Source organism: Anser brachyrhynchus, assembly GCF_964034855.1.
Source record: "Anser brachyrhynchus genome assembly, chromosome: 3".
In the NCBI taxonomy this organism is placed as follows: Eukaryota; Metazoa; Chordata; class Aves; order Anseriformes; family Anatidae; genus Anser; species Anser brachyrhynchus.
Genome location: NC_137696.1, coordinates 119,085,121 through 119,108,406, shown reverse-complemented (window position 1 = coordinate 119,108,406; position 23,286 = coordinate 119,085,121). Strand labels below are relative to the sequence as shown.

The following is a 23,286-nucleotide window of genomic DNA, read 5'->3' as shown; positions in this document are numbered from 1 at the left end:
CTGAAGTGCTCGGCTGGGACAGGGGTTGAACTCATAAACATGGAAAGGCAATTATTATAAGTCCTTACAAGTACTGCCTAATCCCTTGGAAGTAACATCTACAGAGTTTAATGTAATAGAACATCAATTATAGGTTGCTAGTAGCTTCTTCAGGAGCAAGCTTCAGACTGGATAAAACAAAGCAAGAAAGAATGAAACCACACGCTTGTGATTTCAGAGCAGCATTTTTGTTTTGATGCTCAGAGGAAAACAGAAGTACTCCATTATTAGCAGGATTTGCAAGAGTACTCCTAATTCTTGAAGGTAATGAGGGGCCAGTAGTGCCCTAGTTTTTTCCATGTTTCACATAACATTCCTGTCATATTAAAGAATTGAACTGTAGAGGCTCATTAACACAGCAAAATATTTACTTGTTTTCAAAATACTCGTTTTATTTTAAAAGTCATCTTTTGTTTGTAACATTGATCAGAGCTATTTACAATTAAAATCTTTTACAAAAATATATTTTACAATTAAAAAATAAAAAAGGGAATAAACCTACAAGAGTTAAATTCTCATCCCGTAGGATTCTGGAGATACAGTTGCAAGTAAACACCCATCAGAATTTGAGATGCATGAGGGTTTCTACAATAAAACATCCTTTGTATTCTGTAGCATTACTTACTGCAAATATACAAAGTTATAAAACATTAGAGATCTAATACAGGTATGGTGAAGTAAGGTTCAGTACCTCTCATGGGGAAGCAGAAGTAAGATTTTCTTAGGAAGTTGGTTACTAGAAGGTAATGGAAGTTGTGCTTATGCTTCTCATAATGAAGAGGTCTATTAAGAGTCTGATGATCAGGGTGTGACAACTCCAGGTCTGTGCACACAAGTTCAGTCTAGATCAAGTACAAAACTCCCCTATAAAGCACACGCTATCTTCACTACGTTTGTTCTTCCCCAGACAGTCTTCCGTGCAACTTCTTACCTCGCTAAACCCGTTTACCATCAGTAAACATTGATCAGACTCTTCACTGCACACAGACTTCTTCTGTTTCTGTACCAGAATCAAAACCCTTGCAACTTTATCAATTCTTTTCCACTATGGACAACTTAAAGGATAACCCTACCGGAATCACTGCAGACAAGTTAGAGTTCAATGGCTGCTGAGTTGGAGAGTGATAGTTAGCAATATAATATTGAAAACAGCTTGTAAAGTTGTCAGCTCTATAGCAGTGATAAACTTGACTGGAAAGATAGGGAGTGCCTATAATCCTTCCCAGAAGAATAAAGCAATAAAGCTTTATTGCCACACATTTCAGGATGTCTGCAGTTTACACTGACAACTGATTTTTTTTTTTTAAATATTCCTTAACTTACGAGCAGATGGCAGTAGAACGCATTTGGAAAAAAAACCTCCAAGTATTTAACAATAAGACAGGGATGTCACCTGATTACCACTACATCTTTGGGTAGGCAGAGTCCACTAATTTAATAGAACTTTATTTGGTTTGAATATCAGGCTTGTTTCAGTAATTTAAACACTGCTTCAAAAATCCCTACTTCCAATTATGGATTTAAGATGTTCAAGTTTGTACTCTTCAATGAAGTCTTCAACAACATGCAGAGCCTTGACCTTCACCAACAGAAGAATAACTTCTTTTGTTTCATCACTATAAAAAAATGAAAAATTGATATAGCAACACATGTACGCACCTGACTTTAACATTAATAAACTTAAAACGTACTTAAAAGAGAGTCAGGCATCCCTCCTTCACCACCTGTAGTTAGTGCCCCGGACACATTGATCAGTAGCAGGACCCAAAATCTAGAGCTTCAAACAACATGTTAACATGAAGTATATGAGGAAGCGCTGAATCCCAAGGGATACACACATACCCGTGGTTATTCTTGTGGTGCACACGTGCACACTGCAGCAAATGCTGGCAGAAGTTCAGTAACTCCGGGAGAGTTGATCCATTTCCAAGATCTTCGAACCATCTTTCTGGGAGGCACGCAACCACCTGTTGAGTCAAAGAATATTTTGTAAGTTTAAAAAGAGAAGTTTTTCAATAAAATTAGGTCCCGCTACTTCTGACAGGGACTTTTTAGCAAGTTCAGTCATTATTTAGTAGTATGTTTTTTCTTTAAAACCAAGATTATCATTACAAGCAGTTATTCTTAAAAACCCATAGACCAACGTTTGCTCTAAAATGTTTCACACACCAAGATCATGAAAAAAACCTTAAATGGTGCATGGTTACACTCCATCTGCAGGCTAGACCTGTCCTCACGTGAAAAAGCCTTACCTTATTACACTTTTCTATGTTATCCAGCCCTGGTGGTGTGTTTAAGAGGTTCAGAAGAAGGTAACGATTCAGCAGCTTGCTCAGTCCCAAATCACGGACCGTGGCTTCCTGTACAATCCCATTCCAAAGGAGAACATTGGAGAGCAGCTGCAGTGATAAAGAAACAGAATATGCATACTTGGTGGTTGAAGGTATGATAAAACACAGTATTAGAACTTTTATCTTAAGTGTCCATCCAACTAAAGTACTCAAAAAACAGGATTCACACTCTCCAAATCTACTGTCAGCCACTACAAAGCTGCATATAATAGATCTTATCAAGTAGAATAATATTATATGTGCCTATGAACTGTACCCCGCTATGCGTATACATGACCTCCCAAGGCAGGGAAGAGCATTTTACACTTCTAATAGGTTAACAATTTGCTAACACCCAAATACAGAATACAGCTATACTTCATTCTTTTCAAAGGAAAGCTGGCAGTCAAGTCCGAATGCAGACAAAAGTACTACTACGACGTTGCCCCTACAAGGAATATGGACCAGTAACAAGTGAGATCCAATTCTAAGTGAACCTTAGAGAATCTGAGACAGAAGTAAAATAAAAAGAAGTTTCTACATCTGCTCAGGATAAGGCTATTTCAAGTAACTGTTGACCTCAAGGAATGTTACCCTCACAGAAGTTGCATGTGGTCTTTGCAGTCGCCAGTCAAAAAGCACTCACAAAGCCCACCACTTCTGCAGATTTCTCTGGAGTACCTGACAGGACACTTCCATTTATGTGCAGGAGGGATATGCTAGGCAAGTCAGGCTTTAGGAGAGCACAAAACACTGAAATCTCATCAGCTGTACTTCTGTATTAAAATAGCTCCTGACTCGCTTTTCACCTGGCCCAATTAGTATCCCCCCATACAATTTCTGGGCATGGTTTAGAGGCCACTCCTAAGAAGCAGCCTGCAGATGACCATCTGCTTGGAAAGACAGGGTTTAACGACATGAATGGGGGCTGCACAGTGGCCGTGCATCTCTGCCTGAGAAGAGTCTCGAGCACAGATGTCTATTAGTATCAAACAGGTCTCAGGAGTTTAACACAGATGAGTTGCAGCACCCTGGGGTGACTGAATTCATGCCTCTACTCCAGGAAAAAAGTGGAAAATAGTCAGACACCCAAAGCAAGACCTTTTTGAAGTACTCTCCACATCACCACTGTGACAGTGAAGATGGAAATCCAAAGCTAAAAGGAGAAAACTCCGGTCTACAGCAAAAGATCCCAGGTCTGACTTCTAGGAACATACATGCATTTGGCAACATTTTAAAATCAGGTAATACACGGTCTTAGAAATAGTAGAAGGTGGAACCAGAATCCTAGGTCTGCCTTGGTTTTGCTGGGTGTCCAAATCCTCAAATGTTAAGCTCCACCTTGTCCTCTCTGCATCTGTCCATGACGGACACAGTAGCTCACCCCAGAAGTGAAGGTGGCAAGTCCTTTGCCAAACAGTCCTCAACACATCCAGATCTCCAGGCTTTTTTTTTTTCCCTTATTTACAAGAAGCTCTGCATCATGACAATAGGAAACCTATGAAGGGCCAGACATCACAGATGCAGGGGAACTGCAATATTGTCTGTGATCTTAATGGGTTTTCATGCATTTAAATTTCATCTTTAGTACAAATATACCCCCTAAAGGACACAGATCTTAGTGGGAATTGAATCACGGGTATTCAGAAATTCCCAGCTTAGCACTCCAGAAGTAAAACTCTACTGATGGGCTTATACGAATGTGCAGTGAGTATATCCAACAATAAGGGCAGCATTTGTGCTGTAGGCATGTACTGAGGGAACAGACCTGCTAACAGAGTGACAAGCACAGAATCACAGAATTGAAGGGGTTGGAAGGGACCTCGAAAGATCATCGGGTCCTCCAACCCCCCCGCCAAAGCAGATTCCTTAGAGCAGGCTGCCCAGGTAGGTATCCAGACGGGCCTTGAATATCTCCAGAGAAGGAGACTCCGATGACTAACATTTGCATGACAATGACTAACTGATCTGATGCAACCCCACCAGGTCTGGCTGATGCACCCAAACTGAACAAAAAAAGAGCAGGAACAGATGGTCAAATCAAAGTCTCTTGCAAAATACGTACAAGTTGGGTAAACAAAGTGCTCATTTATAGTTGTTTTTTAAATCTTCACACGCGGGTTGACAAAAAGAATATATCCTTCACTGAAAAAAATAGGTATCCATCCTAATACATTAATCTCTCAGGAATCAGATTTGTCTGAAAATACATTTCCTTGACTGCTGCAAAACATTTTTAACTACAATACTTTTCAAAGAAAAGACAGGTATTTTTTCTTTACCTTAACAGCTGACCAAAAACGTCTTTCTTGAAATTTTGAACCTGGTGATGATTTATCTTCCACAGTGCTAGTCATGAAAATAAGAAAAAAGGTGAAATAAGGATTTTGTTTTTAAAAGAACATAAGCAGACAAGCAGACAATTGATCTCAAACACTGATGAATTACAATTACAGAATTCTTTCAGTAGTGACAACCAGGTGCAGGGAAACAGCTGTCAATTTAAACCCATTATAATACAATTACTATAAAATAATTCCCGATAAAATTAGCAATCAGAAGCACCTCATTCCCATCTCTGAAAGAGTGTTCGGTAATAAGCATCAAGAATATAAACCCCACTTTCGGAATGACCTGAGGAATCAAGAGCAGCAGGGGTAAAAGACCACCTAATAACAATACAGGCCCTCAGATATTGTAAATGACTACAGCAAAACCAGACTGTGGAGTGGACCTCAGGTACTGGAAAGCTTTTAGTTACAGGAACAAGTAAGCATCAAGTCCACCGTGGAGTTAATATTTACAAACTCCTAAGAAGAGTGAAGCTTCATAACCTTTCCTACAATGGAACAGTAGGAGGCACGTTTGTCCCATTAGCTGCTAATGAATATCTACAATATTTCACCTACATCTGTGGGGAAGAGGTGTACGGAAATAAAATTTAAAAGAAAGAGGTAAAAAAACCTGGAGTCAGCTTACCTTTTAGGATACAGAGGAATAAAGACATCTTCCTCTATAGATTTCTTCATCCTTAGGACAACCGCGTTAATCAAATCCTGTTTTAAAAAAATTAACACTTCTTCACAAGAAAAAGACTTCATCTTCCATTTAAAACAATTTCAGTTTTGTTAATCTAGGAATGTAACAGATATATAGGTGCCACTTGCATATAAAACACAGATCACAGCTACATTAAAGAACTGTTGTCAAGTCTCAGCTTTAAACCGTCCCTTTTGGATAACCCTTAAGATGATTGTTGTTGGTTTTTTGTTTAAGATTAAGTTATTTCCTGCTGCCTTGCAGCCATGAAATTCTCTATAAAAATCACCACAGATAGGATAGTATGTGTTTTGGGGGGAATGTGTTGAGAACGTTTTAAGTCTGGGGATTTTTAAGTTTTAAAATTTCTGCTGTGAAGAACAAAGAGGAATCCTCTTTTTTCTACTGAATAACTACTTAAAAAATCTTACAAGCTGAACACTGGAGTATTACTAGCATTTATATCTCAAATTTTGAAAGATAATTAAATGCAAAACTGAAACTTCTAACCATTGCTATTGTCATAAGCAGAAAGATTAGATCTATGATAGGAGTTTTCATAGGTACAGGCAGAACTTTCCTAGGAACAGGGACTGATTTCTGCCTTTGAAGTATCCCATCTTCTACCACCATCAGTAAGGACAGCATCAGACTGGTAAAAGTCAACTATTAAATCTTCTTACTATAAGGTGACAAAACAAGTAAGTACTCAGAACTGAAAAACTTCAGGACAATGTTGTAAGTGCACATAGGGGCATACACAGTAAGTGTGGACAGTGGATGAAGTTCTTCCTTTCTCAGTACCGTAAGAGCTTTTACCTCTTTCGCTTTTCTGCCTTCACTTTTGGACAGAACTTGTTTTTCAGAGATATTTCTGCAAAGCTGTACAAGGTTCTCAGTCTGTGAAGTTGATAAAGGATCCCACACATTCTGTACAAATGCTGGAAAAAAGGAATTTAAATTCATAATATCCAAGTGGTTGTCTGCTCTAGTTTCAAGGCATTAAAACGTAATGGAAGCAAACATTTAAAAAGCTAAGCCTCTCATTCACAATTATCTTCCAAGAGGCTACTTTAGCCTTATTCTGTGGAACCACGTAATCACTACATCTTGGAATGATTATATACCTAACATTAATTGATAGTTATCACTTACTTATGGTTTCATTGCTTACAGCACACAACATACGTTTTCAAGACAGCCTTAACATACCTGTAATTTTTGGTAGAACAGTTTTCTCAATCACTCTAGGCAAGACTTCTTGATCAGGATCATCATCCCGTTTTGATTCAGATGCGTTTTTCGCATTACTGAATTCTTCTACGGCTCGGAACCAGGGCATCTCTCCCAAGTCTGTAAAACCCTGCTGAAAGATCATTCCTATTAGTTGTCAGCTGGGCAGGATTGAAAAGAAAAACTCCGTGCAAAAATACATCCAGTGATACCACAAAGATTCTCACTTAATTTTAGATGCATCCTTATCACTGAATGGGCCAAAACAACAAGTTAAAAAATTGGATTTCGAACTAGAATTCAAAGGGTGGGGTTGTCTTCAAAGAACTCGGGAGAATTCTTTTTACAAGGGGTGGTGCAAAAGGGCCAGGGGATAAGGGAGAACAAAGTTAAGAAGATTCTAACTCTGAGATCATTAGAAATTAATGGATATGCTATGCATAGGAACAGCTACACCTCTTTTTTCATATTAGCACGGATGAAAATGATTCATATACAAAAATGACTTGGCAGGAAGAAATAGACCTCCTCCTTCTAAATAACATACTTTTATCTCAAGCTCTGGAACGCCCCTACAATCCAAATGACAACGTTCCCATACAGAAGTCTTCCCTGCAAAGAGCAGGCCTCTGCCCTGTCATACTTTGAGCTGCCAGAAATACTCACAGATGTCACCAACTAACGAGAATGAATAAGGCAGAAAAGCCAAGTTTACTAAGACAGCACAGACCAGAAATGTAACACGTTTTACTGAGCACTGCCTACTGCTTCAGGGTGATACCCAGAAGCCTAGGAGGTCACCTCTGCCATATAATACGAACAATTTTTCCACAAAAATGAAGTTTGATGATGCACCTACCTCAAGAGGATTCCAATTTATTAACTCAACTCTGATCAATGGATTTAAAAGCTTAGGCAGGCAAAAACTGACGTAAGCATCACAGTAAGAGTCAGGAAACTTCTCTTTCCATTCCTGGAATTTCAACAGGATTTTTCTGATGTCACAAAAATCTGCATGTACATCTTCAAAGATTTTCCTACTATCCTCTAAAATGTTATCTATGGATAATATTCATTGGGAATAAAAAGAAACAATCACAGAATTTATTGAGGCATAAGCTGAATAGTTTATGAATCTATAGGACACAAGAAATATCTATATGATGATTGCATTTGTCATTTATCTTTCACACATCTTACACTGAAATGGGTTTTAAAACTGGCTTTCTGGAAAGCCCTTTATCAGGAAAAACCAAAAGACCACAAAAAGACAGACTTCTTTATGAACTATTGCACAGATTTATACATCTGCTGTGTTTCAAATTTTGTATCACAGACTCCTACAACTTCAGACCTGAAAATCCCTCTGCTGTATTCCAGAAAAAAGTTATTATGCCTTTCCCAGCTCCTCCTGACCCACCTATTCAAGGCAATTAAAATCTTGAATAAAAATTCATTCATTCCATCTTCAGAAAACAAATTGATTAGACAAAAAAAACTACAACCTTAGATCTAGTCTTCCCAAGTAATTAGTCATTGTCTGAATGCATTTCTTCTCTGTAGCATAGAAGAAATGACATAATTCATAAGTAATATTTCTTCACTTTTCTTTGAAAAGTCATTAAAAATATCAGAAACGAATTTTATTATCGTACATCATATCAAGACTGGCACCAACCTTTGCTCTTCTGGAATTCAGTCACCTCTGTTGGAGTCAGCTCATCGTCACTTGACATGCCTTCATGGTGGTCGGCTTCCTGTGACTGCTCTCTCACCTGCCGCCTGCAAGTCCTGTATTTGTAATGAACTCAGATGAGTTACCATTCCCCGTGTACTTACGTGGAAGAAAGCTTATTGAGAAATAATCCAGCTTCAGAAATACACTAAAAACACACGGTGAGAGCAAAAATCTAAGGAAATGCAATGGGAAGCAGTAGTAATTATGTAACCATAAGGAGCAAGAACTGTGGAACAAAAGGAGGTACTTCGTGAAGTGACATCAAGGAGGTTACAAGAACATCTCATCTTCCTCATCGCCATGCAGGAACCTTTATTACACCTCATCCCTACAGAGGGTTCTAACAACTCGTCCCACCCGGAGCACCAGACATCTAGCATGGCACTGGAGATACACATTGTTTTTCATCCAATTCCAAATTTCTTACTGCAAAGCACAGTTATGAGTCAAGGCACCAGCGCAACTGAAACAATTTCAAAGCTCCCAGTAACTTAAGAAGCAGCAGTCTCTGAACACTGAAACCCAAGATGTAGTATCTGGCCTATACTGACTGAGGATGGGCTCGATGTTGTACTGCTTAACTCACCACCACCGCCCCCAGCAGCAACGGTACTTCCAGCCTGTTTTTGTTACTTGTGCAATAATACAAGAACGTATTTCTGTAGAAGGTCACAGTATTATCTATTACACCAGGGAGAGAAAAAGCTCCTCTCATATAGTTTTGTAATCAGCCCTACTTAAAGACTTGTTATTTTAAAATAACAGGATCTAAATCAGTATGGAGAGAATTACATTAACAAATAGATTTTTCCAAATAGTTTGAGCTCTGGAAGGCAAATACTTTTTTTGGTGTAATCTTACTTAATAATCCTTTGGATTTACATTCATCACTGCGTAAGCAACAGGAAACCAGTGTACCATACATTTATCAGAATTAGCTGTACATATACGTAATAGCTACCTTCGATGTTCACACGCTTTCAGAAGCTCCATCTTTCCATCACCTTCCAATCCGCCGTTAGTTGGTTTGTCTTTCCCAGCTAACAGAAGACAGAAATAGACAAAAGAAAACAGTATGATTTAAAAGTTCCTATTTTCTCAAACGCAAAAATGATTCTCCTTCTATTGTTCTTTATTTGGAAAACAGCCAAAGAAAACAAAACCTCCTGATCAAAAACTGTAACAGTCTCCAGTGTAAAGAACAGCAAATATTGCATGTTAAATGCATGACAGTCAGGTGTGGCTGTTCCTTTTTAACAGCTGATGGAAGGGGGGTTTGAAAACATTCCAGCCAATAAATCACCGCTTCCCAGTCCTGGCCAGGAATGGAATTGTCTTCCACAATCTGCTCCTAGCAGCGTGAAAGGCATGTGGAGGGACTTAATTAGCCTGTATGTCAAAAAATGAAACTATGCAATAAATTGGGTAACTTCGGTTTTAGTTAGAACGCTGCAATGGAGGTTAAATCCCCAATTTACATTATTCAAGATCATTGAATTTCAATTTCAAGACTAGTCAGCTCCTCACTATTTCTTCTTATGTGGATCTCCTTGTGGGACCCAAATCACCCCCTACTTTCATTCTCAAAGCATTTTCTTCTACTTGGACCATTCATTTGTATCAGTATCAGCTGGCTGGTGTGTGCACAGCATACAAAAAAGCATCCTACTGCTCAAGTATTCCAGTATAAGGAAAAACATCATTTCCACTACATTAAAACACAACTAGGAACATAAATAACAATTAAAAGCTCTGTTAAACATTCAAGTACAGTTCCATTTGTAATAAGCTGAAAATAAAAAAAAATAATAGCTACTACTGACACAAACAAGTACTCTTTTGTTCTAAACACCTGCTGTCAGTCTACCACACCATTTTACAAAATTACACATGCTGCTGGTTTTCTCTAATCAGCCTTTTATCCTGTGTAGTCAGAGCACTGAACCCATGGTTGGTTGTTACCAGAAACTGGTGCATCTGGCCTCCATCTGTTCACAGCACCTCCAAGCACATCGCTGTTTGCTTTGCCTAAACAGCTTTAAACAGGACTTTTTTGTTTGTTTCTTTAAACAGCAACAGCTAAAGATTCACACTGCACGCAAACAATACGTCAGCGTGGAAAGAAAACACGAGATGAGAAAACTGTGATCACTTTTCGTACAGCAACTAAAAGATTGTGTTTTGGATAAAAACCCTCACACAAAACAGCTTGCTTCTTCATGTCCTTCCCTTCATTTAATTGTCACTGAAGAGTCTGAAATCTATATTGTGAGCATACGCTTCGCCTTAAAGATACTCTAATGTAAAGTCACGTTGCCCAGTAAACGCATTGCTTTTTTTCACATATTCACAAATGGCAGAACCCCGTGCCAGCAAGCTTTCAGAGAACTGCAGAATGGTTTGGGTTGGAAGGGACCTTCAAGATCATCCAGTTCCAACCCCCTGCCATGGGCAGGGACACCACCCACTAGATCAGGTTGCTCAGGGCCTCATCTAACCTGGCCTTGAACACCTCCAGGGATGGGGCATCCACAGCTTCTCTGGGCAACCTGTGCCAGTGCCTGAGTGTGAAGAATTGCCTCCCAACCTCTAATCTCAATCTCTTCTCTATTAGTTTAAAATCATTCCCCGTTGTCCTGTCGTTATCTGACTGAGCAAGAAGTAGCTCTCCATCTTTTTATAAGCCCCTTTTAAGTATTGAAAAGCTACAAGAAGGTCACTCTGGAGCCTTCTCCAGGCTGAACATCCCCAGCTCTCTCAGCCTTTCTTCACAGCAGAGGTGCTCCAGCCCTCTGATCAACTTTGTGGCTCTCCTCTGGACCTGTTAGTCTTTCCCCAGCTTAAGACCTACTAGAAAAATGACTCCATTTCCCCTTTTAAATGCTGAGATAATTGCCAAGATTAATAACCCAAAATTAGTACTCGGTCATGCTATATTCACTATTATACCAGAAAAAAGAACATTATGAGCCTTACTGAGGTACGGATTTCAACTTAGATACAGTGCAACATGTTTACTGACAATATGAAGGGGAAAGAAGATGAAAAGTGGGAATAAAATACCATCCAAAAATTAACTGTGTATTTCTGCTTAAAGAATGAATGTTCCAATAAGAAAGTAACTTGTGACTTCATACTAACTTGTCAGATGCTGAATATAAGCAGATTCAATTTTCAGCTCATCTTGCCTTCGTTTCAACACTGCCATGGCTCGTTGCTGAAGAAGTGCATGTGCAGCCAATTCCAGCTCATTAATGTATTTCAGCTGAAATATAGCAAACAGTAATCAGGTTTGAAATAAAATAAAACAAAAAAAAGAAAAAACAAAGTGTTTCCATGGATTTTCAACCACAGCAGTGAAATTAGAACCGAAGTACTAAAGATTGAAAGTTCCTGCTCACTGGAGGTTTTCAGGCTGTTTTTTTAAGACTGAAAAACAAATTAAATTGCTTATCAAAGAATTACTTAAGACTTTATGCAAAAGTACTCAACAGGACACTTGTTTAACACTTTGTTTTCAGTTTGCCTTTGAGCCACTAGCCATTAAAGGAAAAATAATATTAACAAGCACTTGCTCTCTTTAGCATTACACAAAAAGACTCACAACTGCAATGCAACTGGCATAAATTAGATTTGATAGCACTGTCTATACAGGACACTTTCACCGAAGCTGAACTTTAGGCAGCCTCTCCCCATGTCCAAACCTTCCCTCATCTTTTTAAACAGATAATGTTTCAAGAAACAGATAGAGCAGATAACAGACAAATCCTTACACAGCTCAACTAAATCAATCCCAATTCAAATCTAACATGAAATCCTTACTACCTCCATTACATTACAGAAGTCACATACATTTTGAGATCCCCAAAGTGAATTTAAGCCCCACCTCTTGTTCAACTTCAGCACACTCTGGTTATTGTACACACACAAAACTCCCCCCAATAAGATTTTTGGTTTTATCCATCAGAATCTAGGTGAGACCACAGACAAGTCATATACCTATACTAGTTTGATCGTTACCAACCCTCACCATGACCTAAAGTTTATTTCTCTTTAATTTTGTTTCCTGTTGTATTCAAATTTCTGAGTTTTTAATTGGGTAGTGTCCTTTTTACCATCATTTCCAAACAAAAAGCCCTCATCTTCTCATCTTACATTGACAGAATGTACCTTTACCATGATTTTAAAAAAAATATACACATACTTTTTCATTCAAACAGTTTATCAAGTTTTCTACATATGTCTTCATGGCCCTGTAGAATTTGTAATTCAAAGCAGCATCTGAAGACTTCTCTAATTCCTCGACAGTCATCTTTGAACTTTCAATGTCCTGCATATATTTTTCATACTCCCTCTGGTGGGCACAGTGCACATCCTGCAATGATGTTATCCTAAAAAAGAAAAACCCAGACAAGTTAAACCGTTGCCAAGTTCACAGCTAATGCATTCCAAAACGTTTTCTCCCCACTAAAATAAAGCATAAAATCTTTGCCTGTATTTTATGCACTTGCATTTGAGCTAAGAAGCATTGAAAGTTATATGCGTGCCAGCATTTGCAAGAATATGGGGTGTGGGCAAGCATCAGGCTTTGGAGAATCAGGTGTCACTTACGTGGTGATAGTTTTGAAAGCACCACTGACATTTTACCTAGACTCCTCAATACACTGTGCTTCCCAAAAACATGAAAAGTTGAGTGGTATCACATTAAATTGATTCTAGTCAACATAAGTTCAGTAAAACTATAGCACACGTCAGCATGTCCGCAACTGCTTCTGGCTGAGCTGGCTCTGAAGGATGACAGGGGATGGCTTACCTTGGGATGCCTGACCCCAGCTGTCCTGCCCAAACACCCTTTTGGGGGTTCCCAGCTCCACCCAAGGACATTTCAGCTGCCCATACAGCAGCTGCTGAACAGCTAAGAAAAAGTCACAGCTTGGCACAGTAAGGGGAAAAAAAATCACAGCATGGCTTGGAAGGGACTTTTAAAGATCACCTAGTCCCATCAAGACAGGTCCTAAATGGGCTGCATAGAATGTACTGCTGCTTTAGGAAATACTACACTATTTTTGCAGCTGTAAGAGGGATAGGATAGCCTACAGTGAGGGATTTTCCTCACTGTAAGAGGGATAGGATAGCCAGCTGCACCTGCCCTGGTTGAAGTTTTCCACGCTTGGCAAAGTTATGTTGTACCTACACTCCTGTAAGAGCTACTAGCAAGCACAAAGATCCACTGCTTTATTCTAGGTAATAAAATGCTGCTGAAAAGTCCAAGTACTCTAACAACAAAACACTGCTAAGTTAAAAATTTGCAATACTGTGCTAGACATAATTGGCATGTTAACCCAAAAATGCTCCAATATTCAGGAGAAAGAGTAAGAATCAGAATAAGAGTCATCTCTTATTCTGCAAGAAAATGAGCACAGACATCTGTGAAGTTAACACTAAAAGCAGTATTTACCTTTCAGTCAGTCGCTTTTTTACAATTTCCAAGCTCACAGGTGGTAAGGAAACAGAGGTATCAAACTTGGGTTTAGCTGGTTGAGATTTACACAGGGAAGCATCATCGTAAATTTCCTGAAAGAATTGTAACTGTTAATTTTTAAGCCACAAATTTAATGAGTTTAATACACATTTTATTAAGTTCTGCCTCTGCAGCTTTAGAGATCAACAAGAAAATTTGAATATACAAGGCATATGATAAAAACATGCGTGTTTCAAAGGTTAAATTCAGTAATTTTTGTAAAACATAAGCAAGGAAAACTGAATATAAAAACTGTATATACATTGCATCAATACCCTGCATACATACATAAACAGCACAAAATAATTTGTAATTTAGAGTACATTAAAGTTGCTCTCTTCTTGGTCTGAATATATTAATCACTCTAGTGATACATAATGACAGCTGAGACCTCACTAGTACTACAATTTTAAATATAAAATGTAGAAATCATAAACTACAGTCAAGCACTGATAAGGACAGAATTTTCATTCTGAAAACTCAGCTTGACTGTAATTGTAACTAAAAAAGGATTCCATTTTAGCTCATAATTTACATGACATACTACATTCTAAAACAGTAGAAGCTTGTAAGTTAAAACCTAACCAAAACACAATTAACTGAAGCCATCAAGTCCATGACTAACAAGGCTTGTAACAGTTTTTGCCATTTCCTGAACAGCAGAAATTAAGGGTTTTGCAGAAACACGTGGGGCATGAGGGCCAATCATGCTGGATTTGAAACTCAAAAGATCGACGCAACTTTCCCCCAATCCTCTAACTACTCCCACTTAACAAGCAGCATTTTCTACAATTGTCCCTTCTGAAATAAAGAATTGGTCTTTCAGATTTTCCTCATCTGATCCAGATTTGATGATTTAAGCCAAAAACAAAACTACCTCTACAGAGAACACATTTTTGCCAGTTATTTAACAGAAAAAAAATAAGACCATTCTGCCTAAATGAAAAAAAAAAAAGATTGCCACCCAACAGAAATTTGGCACTGATGAAATAACCAATTTGGCTTTGCATCCTTTTATACTGCAGTATTTGAGAAATCTTGCCGTCAAGATCCCTGGGTTCATCTCTGCTTCTCCCAAGGTGGTCCTTCACAAGTTGGTAACCCCTTGAGGCGTTACAATATCCTTCTTCTGAACAGCATCACAGAGATCACAAATTGGCATTATCACCTTTTCCTGGAGTAATCAGCACCTAACTTCCTAAAAATCTCTTTGACTCAGCAGAAAGGAGATATGACTCCAGAACACGCTCTCTTGCCTATGAGCAAAAAGCAACTTTCAGTGGTTAAGAAAGCACATATCACCTGAGAGAGCTTGACAGCTTTCTTTATTTGCTGTTCTTCCCACCTCATTTGTGCTTCATCTTCACTTGACTCATCACTAACAGACACTGGAAGTTAAAACAATCATTAGTACAGTAATTACATCCTTACGTACCTCCCTCCTCCCTGCCCAATGCTTCTCCTCCCTCGAAAACAACACTTCCCATAGCCATTACTGGAAGTGACGTTCACAAAAAACAGCAGATGAGAAGTCTGCACGTGAAGGACTTCGAAACTGGAAGACTTGGAAATGGCAATTGGAATTTGTAGAACTGATAACAATATTCATCTTCTCAACGTAGTGTTTCTCAGACAACTACTATTGCAGTACCAGGAGCACAAACACCTCACTTACGTTTCAAAGCAAAATTACATAAAATGTAAGTACAGTTAGACTGTAACAGGGGACATTATACAGAGCAAATCCTTGAGTGATCCAAAACGTATGCTCTACTACAGATACAAAAGTATCTCATTAGCATTGATTAGAATTACAGAATTAGCTCATAGCTATGCAATCCTTATAACTATTATTCAAATAAGAACAATTTTTTTTCCCTTCCCCTTTTCAAGAAGAGCCATAACATCAATGTGGGTAGACCACTGGGAGGAATGGAACGTAAATGGGAGACAAGATTTAGAAAACTTACTTAGGATGATTGTTCTTACACCAGTTTTATACACTTTAAGTGTTATGCCTCCAAGGCTTTTTTTTTTTCCCCTCCAGTCAGCAAGGTCAAGTATCATTGTAAAAGCTTTTCCTCAAGGCATCCTGCACCCCTATATTAGTGAAACCTGAAGCAGGTAAATGTCTCATATAAAACTCAAGCACCAACTTTACAGCCTTTTGCCAATACCCCCCAGGAGCAAGTTCTCTCATTCTTCCAGCAAAACAAGGACACAGCCAGTGGGAAAAACGGCCCAAACTCACCCATGTGTTCAGTCATTCTCTGCCTAAGAGTTCTCATTTTCGGAGCAAAATTGAGATTCTTCATATCAGACTCATCTTCACTCTCTTCACTGCTTTCTCTTCTCCGAGAAACCTGACGACCATTTGAAACATCCAGTGGAAGATAATCAGCCTGTGTCCTGGCTAAGTGACGTTTCCTCCGAGCAGACTCAACACAAGCTGCACTGGGGATATTAACTGCATTGAAGAGAAAAAAAATCCAAGTAACGCTCTGTATTGTTCCTAACGTCAATAACCACCACAGTTCAAGTTCACTGTACAATTCTGATTACAGGACAAGATATTTTTCTTGGAACCTTACCATATAATATTACAAGTGAATATAAGCAGGTGGAAAGACATCCTTAAAAAGCAGCTCAATCGAAAAAACAAAACTCAGACTTCTTCTTTCAAATAATCACTAGCCTGTTGTCCTTTTTCCGATCTCCTCAGAGGATCAAGGTTACTGAACTAATGCAGTTTACAAAGAAATCAAAAGTTTACAAATAAGACAGCATAGATGAGGTTAAATTCTAATCTCAAAGTGAATTATGCATCATTAAAGATCAGTTTTTTCACTGCCTTTCTTCCAAAAGGAATGGTTACAATTTTTGATCCATTTCCTGAAATTAACACAGAACCACAAACATTCGCAGTCAAAAACATTGGGGAACTATCACTGTGCTTTCAGAAGGGTCAGCCTCAACTCAGCACAAACAAGATGCTTACATCTTACATGATTTTAGCTAAGTGGGATTCATCTCACCCGTCTAGTCATGTACTGTCAAACAAAAGAAGTTGCAATACTACTTCTAAAAAAATAAATAAAATACATCCACCACTGACCTGGTGATAAATCCTTCCTCCTCCCTGGAGGAGTGGATTCATTTTCAGAGTCTGCACTGTTGTTGTCCTCACTTTGTGAAGAATAACTTTCCTCCTCCTCCTTCTCCTCTTCGTGCGTGTCTTCATTGTTACCAGTTCCAGGCTCCAAATCACAGATTTCTGCTTTATGTGAAAGAAGTAAGACATGATTTCAGTTTTGGCTGCTGAAATGTGATGTGCCATTAACTGTTTTACTAAATTATTTATTTAGTTGCTAGTAACTGTTTGGACTGTATGACTAAAGACTGGTCACACATCTATTTCCACCCGTCCTTATCAAAACAGGCCAAAACTTCACACATTCCAGTACAGTTATTTACAGCCCACATCTCATCTAGAATGGAAGCATCTGTGGCAGCCCTGAACTAACACATTCTTCTGAGAGACAGAGCACATTTGTACACACAAGAGCAACACATAAGCTCCCAGCTGACATCTGATTTATGTCTTCATAGGTCACAGCTTCATTTCATAAAGGGGGGGTTGGTTTGATTGTTTTTAGCACTAACAATGAGGGAGCTTGTACTTAAGTAGTAAAGATTAATTTATGTTTTGTCTCTGATTATCTTAGAATTCTCTAGAAACACTGCTTTCTCTTCAGTCTGCCACTACATCTTCAGTAAGCCATATTGAACATGTCACCAATTATAAGAGTAAGGCATACTTTTATAAGAAGTTACTAAAGATTTATTTGAACCACAAAGGAAATTATATCTCAACCTAGTTTATTTTTATCTAGCAGTAGCATTACAGCATATCTGTGAAATGCCAGAGGTGTCAAAGAGGTAAATAGAAGGGAAGAGAACATCTTATACACACTTGTAAAACAGACAAACCCCAAATATCCCACTAAGAAATTTTACTAAGATTCAATAAGATTCACTAAGATTCAACTAAGATTCAATAAGACTTAGAATATTAACAGAACAATCAAGGCTATTGATGGCATCCAATTAAGATATCCACATTTTAATAGCAAAGTTTAATAACACAAAGCTTAAGGTTTACCTTAAGCTCCATCAAACAAAAACTTATTAAGCTCACATTTGATCTGAATTTTTGCGCTAACACTGCAAACTGACAGTACCCAGCAGTGAATAGCTGCCACAGTTTTAAAGTCATGATGCTGTGACATTTGTCACATGTTTTTAATCAACCGATACACTACAGAGGTTCTGCATACTCAGCTCTTCTCAGGAACTCCCAAGTTCTGACCCCCCCCTTTTAGCAAGGTCAGTAAGGAAAAACACTAAATCAGTAGAAACAGATTAAAATTATAAGCTTGTAAAGTAACACTGCAAGTATCATCCCAGAATCAAATAGCAAATAGAAAGCATCTAACAGTATTGAGGCATAACTCTTAATTTACTGATTTCATAATGTTTTCATTGAACTAATGTAGGGAATCTTTTAACAGTAGAAGTACGTACTTTTGCTTTCTTCTACTTCTCTCTGTGCAGGCAGCAGGCTTTTCTTCTTTTGAATTCTAAAGGTTACTTCATTGAAGGACGGCTTTTTGATTTTGAAAAGTTCTTCATCACCTGGAGAGATAAAACCCAATGACTCAGAGACATATTGACAAAGTATTGTATATGCATGTATATATGTAAAGCACATATATATAAAGCAAATAAACCTTACATGTGCATTCAGCACATATTCTGAAGTTCTGGCTGCTTCTATCTAACTGACTAACTAGCTCTGACTAACTTCTGTCTACCTATCACTTTATTGCTCAGGATCCATCACTTCTGAATTTACATCTGTGGAACTTAGCCTCCTTGACAGAGCAACACCTCCCCTAGCATGACCTGAGGCCATTTCCTCCTGCCCTATCACTTGTCACCTGAGAAAAGAAACCAACACCCTGTTCACTGCAGCCTCCTCTCCCGTAGTTGTAGAGAGCCACAAGGTCTTCCCTGAGCCTCCTCTTCTCCAGACTACACAACCCCAGTTCCCTCAGCCGCTCCTCCTAAGTCCTGTTTTTGAGTCCCTTCACCAGCTTCATTGCTCTTCTCTGAGCTCCACCAACTCAATATCCTTCTTGCAGCAAGCTACCTTTCTGTTTTTTCAAGTTTTCTCTAGCTCTACAAAACTTTCCAATGTGTGCCACAAGCACACAAAGAGACATCAAAGTGCTGTTACAGGCACGTCTCTCCTAAACCCCACAACATCCGTAACACAGGATCCCAACTTGTGTTCAGAAGAAGGTTCATAGAAGAGACCTGCGGCCCACCAAGCAACCAGCACCCCCACTGCACTTGGTTTACGTGACAAGGGTTTGGTAGCAGGGGGCTGCAAGGGGGGGCCTCTGTGAGAAGAATCCAGAAGTTGCCCCATGTCAGTGTCAGGTAAGAGCCAGCTCCAGCCAGCTCCAAAGGGCCCACCACTGGACAGAGCCGAGTGCTGCGGCCTGTGGAGAGGCCCCTGGTGGAGCAGGCTGTCCCCCTGCAGCCCAGGGGTCCCACACGGAGCAGATCTCCACGCTGCAGCCCGTGGAGGAGCCCCCGGTGGAGCAGGTGGATGTGGCCTGGAGGAGGCTGCGGCCCATGGAGAGCCCCCGCAGGAGCAGGCCCCGGGCCGGAGCTGCAGCCCGTGGAGAGGAGCCCACGCAGGAGCAGGGGGTCTGGGGGGAGCTGCCGCCCGTGGGGGCCCCGTGCTGGAGCAGTTTGCTCCTGGGGGATGGACCCCGTGGTACGGAGCCGTGCGGGAGCAGTTCTTGAAGAGCTGCTGCCTGTGGGCAGCCCCCGCAGGCTCAGTTTGGAAGGACGGCATCCCGTGGGAGGGACCCCACGGGGAGCAGGGGCAGAGAGAGAGCGTGAGGGAGCAGCGGAGACCAAGTACTAGGGTCTGACTACAATCTCTTATCATAGAATCAGTAAGATCTCCAAGATCATCTGGTCCAACCATCCCCCTACCACCAATGTCACCCACTAAACCATGTCCCTAAGCACCAGGTCCAACCTTGCCTTGAACACCCCCAGGGACGGTGACTCCACCACCTTCCCGGGCAACCCGTCCCAGTGCCTGACTGCTCTTTCTGAGAAGAAATGTCTCCTCATTTCCAACCTGAACCTCCCCTGGCACAACTTCAGGCCATTCCCTCTAATCCTATCAATAGGTACCTAAGAGAAGAGTCCGACCCCCAGCTCCCCACAGCTTCCTTTCAGGCAGTTGCAGAGAGCAATAAGGTCTGCCCTGAGCCTCCTCTCTTTATATACCATATCTGTTCCCTGTTTCCTTGCACCACCCGGGGGGAGGAGGTGAAAGAGGGTGGACGGGGAGAAAGCGGTTTTAGTTTGCTTTTAGTTTCTCACTGCTCTAGCCTATTAGCAACAGGCAATAAATTGTATTGATCTCCCTGTGCGGAGCCTGTTTTGCCCGTGATAACCGATGGGCGATCTCCCTGCCCTTATCTCACCCCCGAGCCCTTTTTGTCCCATTTTATCCCCTTCCAGGAGGGGCAGCGACCGAGCAGTTACGGCAGACCCCAGCAGGACAAACCCCCCCCCCCCCACCACGAAGCCACCGCGGCGGTGCCCAGCGAAGCCGAGAACCCCCCGCTCTCCGCCCCCTCACCTTCCCGCTCCTCCTCGCTCCCGAAGCTCAGCACCCCCGCCCCGCCCCGCACCCCCGCTCCGCCCCGCACCGGCCGCTCTGCGGGCAGCGGCCCCTCCGCAGCGGCGGTGCCGGGGTCCTGCGGCGGGGCAGGGGCAGGGTCCGGGACGTAGCCAGGGTCAGGCTCAGCCCCCGGCTCCTCCTCGCTGCTGCCGCTGTAGGCCGGGCGGCGCCGGGCGCGGAAGGTGCGCGGGGCTCGGCGGAACATGGCGCGGGGCGGGCCCGGCAGCGGCTGCGTGCGGAGGGTGCGCGGCGGCCGCAGGCTCTGCCCCCTGCGGGGCCAGCCCCGCCTCGGGTCCCCGGGGAAGGGGAGGAGCGAGGGGAGGGGAAGGGAAGGGGGAGGGCCATGCACAGGCTGAGGGGGTTGTGGAAAGTGTCCTCCAGCTGAAGGCGGTCTGGGGGTGGGTGATCACTCAGACACGTGAAAATAAAATTTATTTGAAGGTCAGTGTGTGTGTGTGTGTTCGTGGTGGGGGTGGCCCTGATGGGTCCTTCCCCTGCCCCGCAGCTTGGTGCTACGTAGTTGTCAAAAAACAATCGCGTTTTTTATTTTGTTTCTCTGGATTTAGCTCACTGAAGGAGGCAGGCGAATGCCAGCGCTGTTAAGAGGGGTTGGGAACAGAAGGACGGTGGGGTTGTGGCAAAGCAAGGACTTAAATTTAGTTTGTGTGGTGAGGGGCTGTACAGTGGCACGTACCATCCCTCATCTCTGTGGTGAATGAGATCTGTGGAAAGAAAGCTTCAGGTCCAGCCCCTACGGTTACACCAGGAACAGGGCGAGTCCTTCAAGTAAGGCCTTTGTGTCCCAAGAGAAGTATCCAAAAATAGTGGACATTTGAAATGTTCTTGCTTAAATTGCTTCACCCATCCCTCCTTCATCTGTAGGATGAAGATACCAATATTAACTTGCCTCAGGAATCACATGAAGAAGACAAACTGCGTTTGTGAAGCACAATGCGGTACAATAAGACCAATATAAAAACCCAAGAGAAAATTAAAATATTTCTAGTTAGTGCAGGTTCTGAACAGTTCATATTAAATAAAACCCAAGGCTGTACAATGAATAATAAGGATTATAAAAACTACCAATTCAATAAGCACAGTTCATCTTGCAAATGTCATTCATCCTCTGCACTGGAAAAGGTTGGTGGGTCTTGTGAAAAAAAAATGAAGCAGTTGTGCAAGTAGATATGTGCCTAAAAAATGACTTACTGTGAGCTCTGATGCAAAGCTGCATTATAGCTTTGCAATTTGTATATGTTTCCCCTGTGTGTTTTCTCTGACTGAGGGGTGAAGTCAAGGATAGTCTGAGGATGCACAGGTACACCGAATATATCCGCCAAGTGGATAAATTGGACAATGCTGAGTTTGCTGGCATAGATCAACCTGGAATTATGCCAATGAAGTTACTTGCTTCTTATTTACTGTTCCAGCACTGATGTTACATGATGCTAAACAGGTCTCAAGAGCTGTCCTAGGGGCCTGTGTTTCCTCTGACATTTTTTTTAACAGTTGGAAATCTCCTTTCCTTTTCTGTGACTCTATATTAAGTCTTGAGAGATTCTCTATCTGATTTTAAATTCTTCAATAGTGAAGTAAGTAATAGAATAATAAAATTCATCTAGTGAGTGCTGTTTAGGCAGGACTGAACTGCCTGCTTGGATGACAAAACGGTCCAGGCCTTCAGCATGGCAGAAACGTGGAACAGATCTGTGGCACAGTTGGTATTAATAGCAGGGAGAAACTGCTGTGTTTGCAGTTGTCACTCCAGTTAATATGCTCACTGAGTGCCAAGATACTAGTCTAAGTAGTCACTTCTAACCAAAATGATCCCAGTGCAGAAGAGGAAAAGCAAATTCAATTGTAGCAAAGTATCTCTTTGGAAGGAATTCGGTGCAAATGCCAGTGGATTTATTTTGCTAGGCACTAAAAGCTCATTTGCCATGCAAATGGATTTTGAGAAGGGCTCTGTGGAGATCAGTGATTCAGATCAGCAAATTTCTATAGGTTTCTCTTACCAAAGCAAGAAGTAGCATGAAAGCAAGATGAATCTTGCACAACATTTCCAGTGAAGCATTAGTGACCAATAGTATGGTCTCTTTTCACACTCCATAGACTTCAGCTCTGGCTTGAACTCCGTTAAACTTTAACATCAAAGTTACAAAGTGACTTGCTCTGTAAGACTCACTGTTCATCAAAAACAAGTTTTGAGTGCAGAAGAACCCAAACTCAAAGGCCAAATCAATTTTGCCTCAAGACTGTAAAACTAGATTCAACCTTCTGAATGCAACAACTTCTTCACCTCCCGTAGCTGGAGTTACTGCACAATGTTATTTGCAGCAGCTGAGGGAACGCTTCGTGCTTGCTTCTTTTCGTGTCAAGAATAAGTCCGGCAGAACATGAGGCAAACAAAACAGAGGAGGGCAGTATCACCTCAGACTGTCAGTATTACATGGGACAAGTAAGAGCCACAGTCATCAGCAATGTCTATGTTTCATTAACACAGAGTTTTAGTGTAGACTTCCATAAACTGGCTTAAAATCAGTGATCTGTTTACCCTGTCGATTAATGTGTGATTGTATTAATTATGTTATTAATCATACATTTACTTTGC

General features: G+C 40.9%; 1 protein-coding gene across 4 annotated transcripts; it reads right to left on the bottom strand.

The window, feature by feature from the left end:
• Nucleotides 1-405: 405 nt before the first annotated feature.
• On the bottom strand, nt 406-20,994 carry GCFC2 (GC-rich sequence DNA-binding factor 2). Of its 4 annotated transcripts, none has more exons than XM_080588585.1 (18): nt 20,634-20,994; nt 18,485-18,595; nt 17,016-17,177; nt 16,152-16,367; nt 15,203-15,288; nt 13,838-13,953; nt 12,584-12,770; nt 11,521-11,644; nt 9,341-9,419; nt 8,320-8,432; nt 7,501-7,700; nt 6,621-6,774; nt 6,228-6,349; nt 5,349-5,425; nt 4,652-4,718; nt 2,292-2,438; nt 1,882-2,006; nt 406-1,655 (listed from the first exon to the last, which is right to left on the bottom strand). In XM_080588585.1, exons 1-18 carry the CDS (start codon nt 20,878-20,880, stop codon nt 1,532-1,534), a joined length of 2,457 nt encoding a protein of 818 aa, XP_080444711.1. In that variant the 5' UTR covers nt 20,881-20,994; the 3' UTR covers nt 406-1,531. The 4 variants fall into 4 exon arrangements, with proteins under 4 accessions (XP_080444711.1, XP_080444709.1, XP_080444710.1 ...); XM_080588583.1 differs by having other exon boundaries at nt 17,016-17,174; nt 20,634-20,982; XM_080588584.1 differs by having other exon boundaries at nt 6,621-6,771; nt 17,016-17,174; nt 20,634-20,982.
• Nucleotides 20,995-23,286: the final 2,292 nt, after the last annotated feature.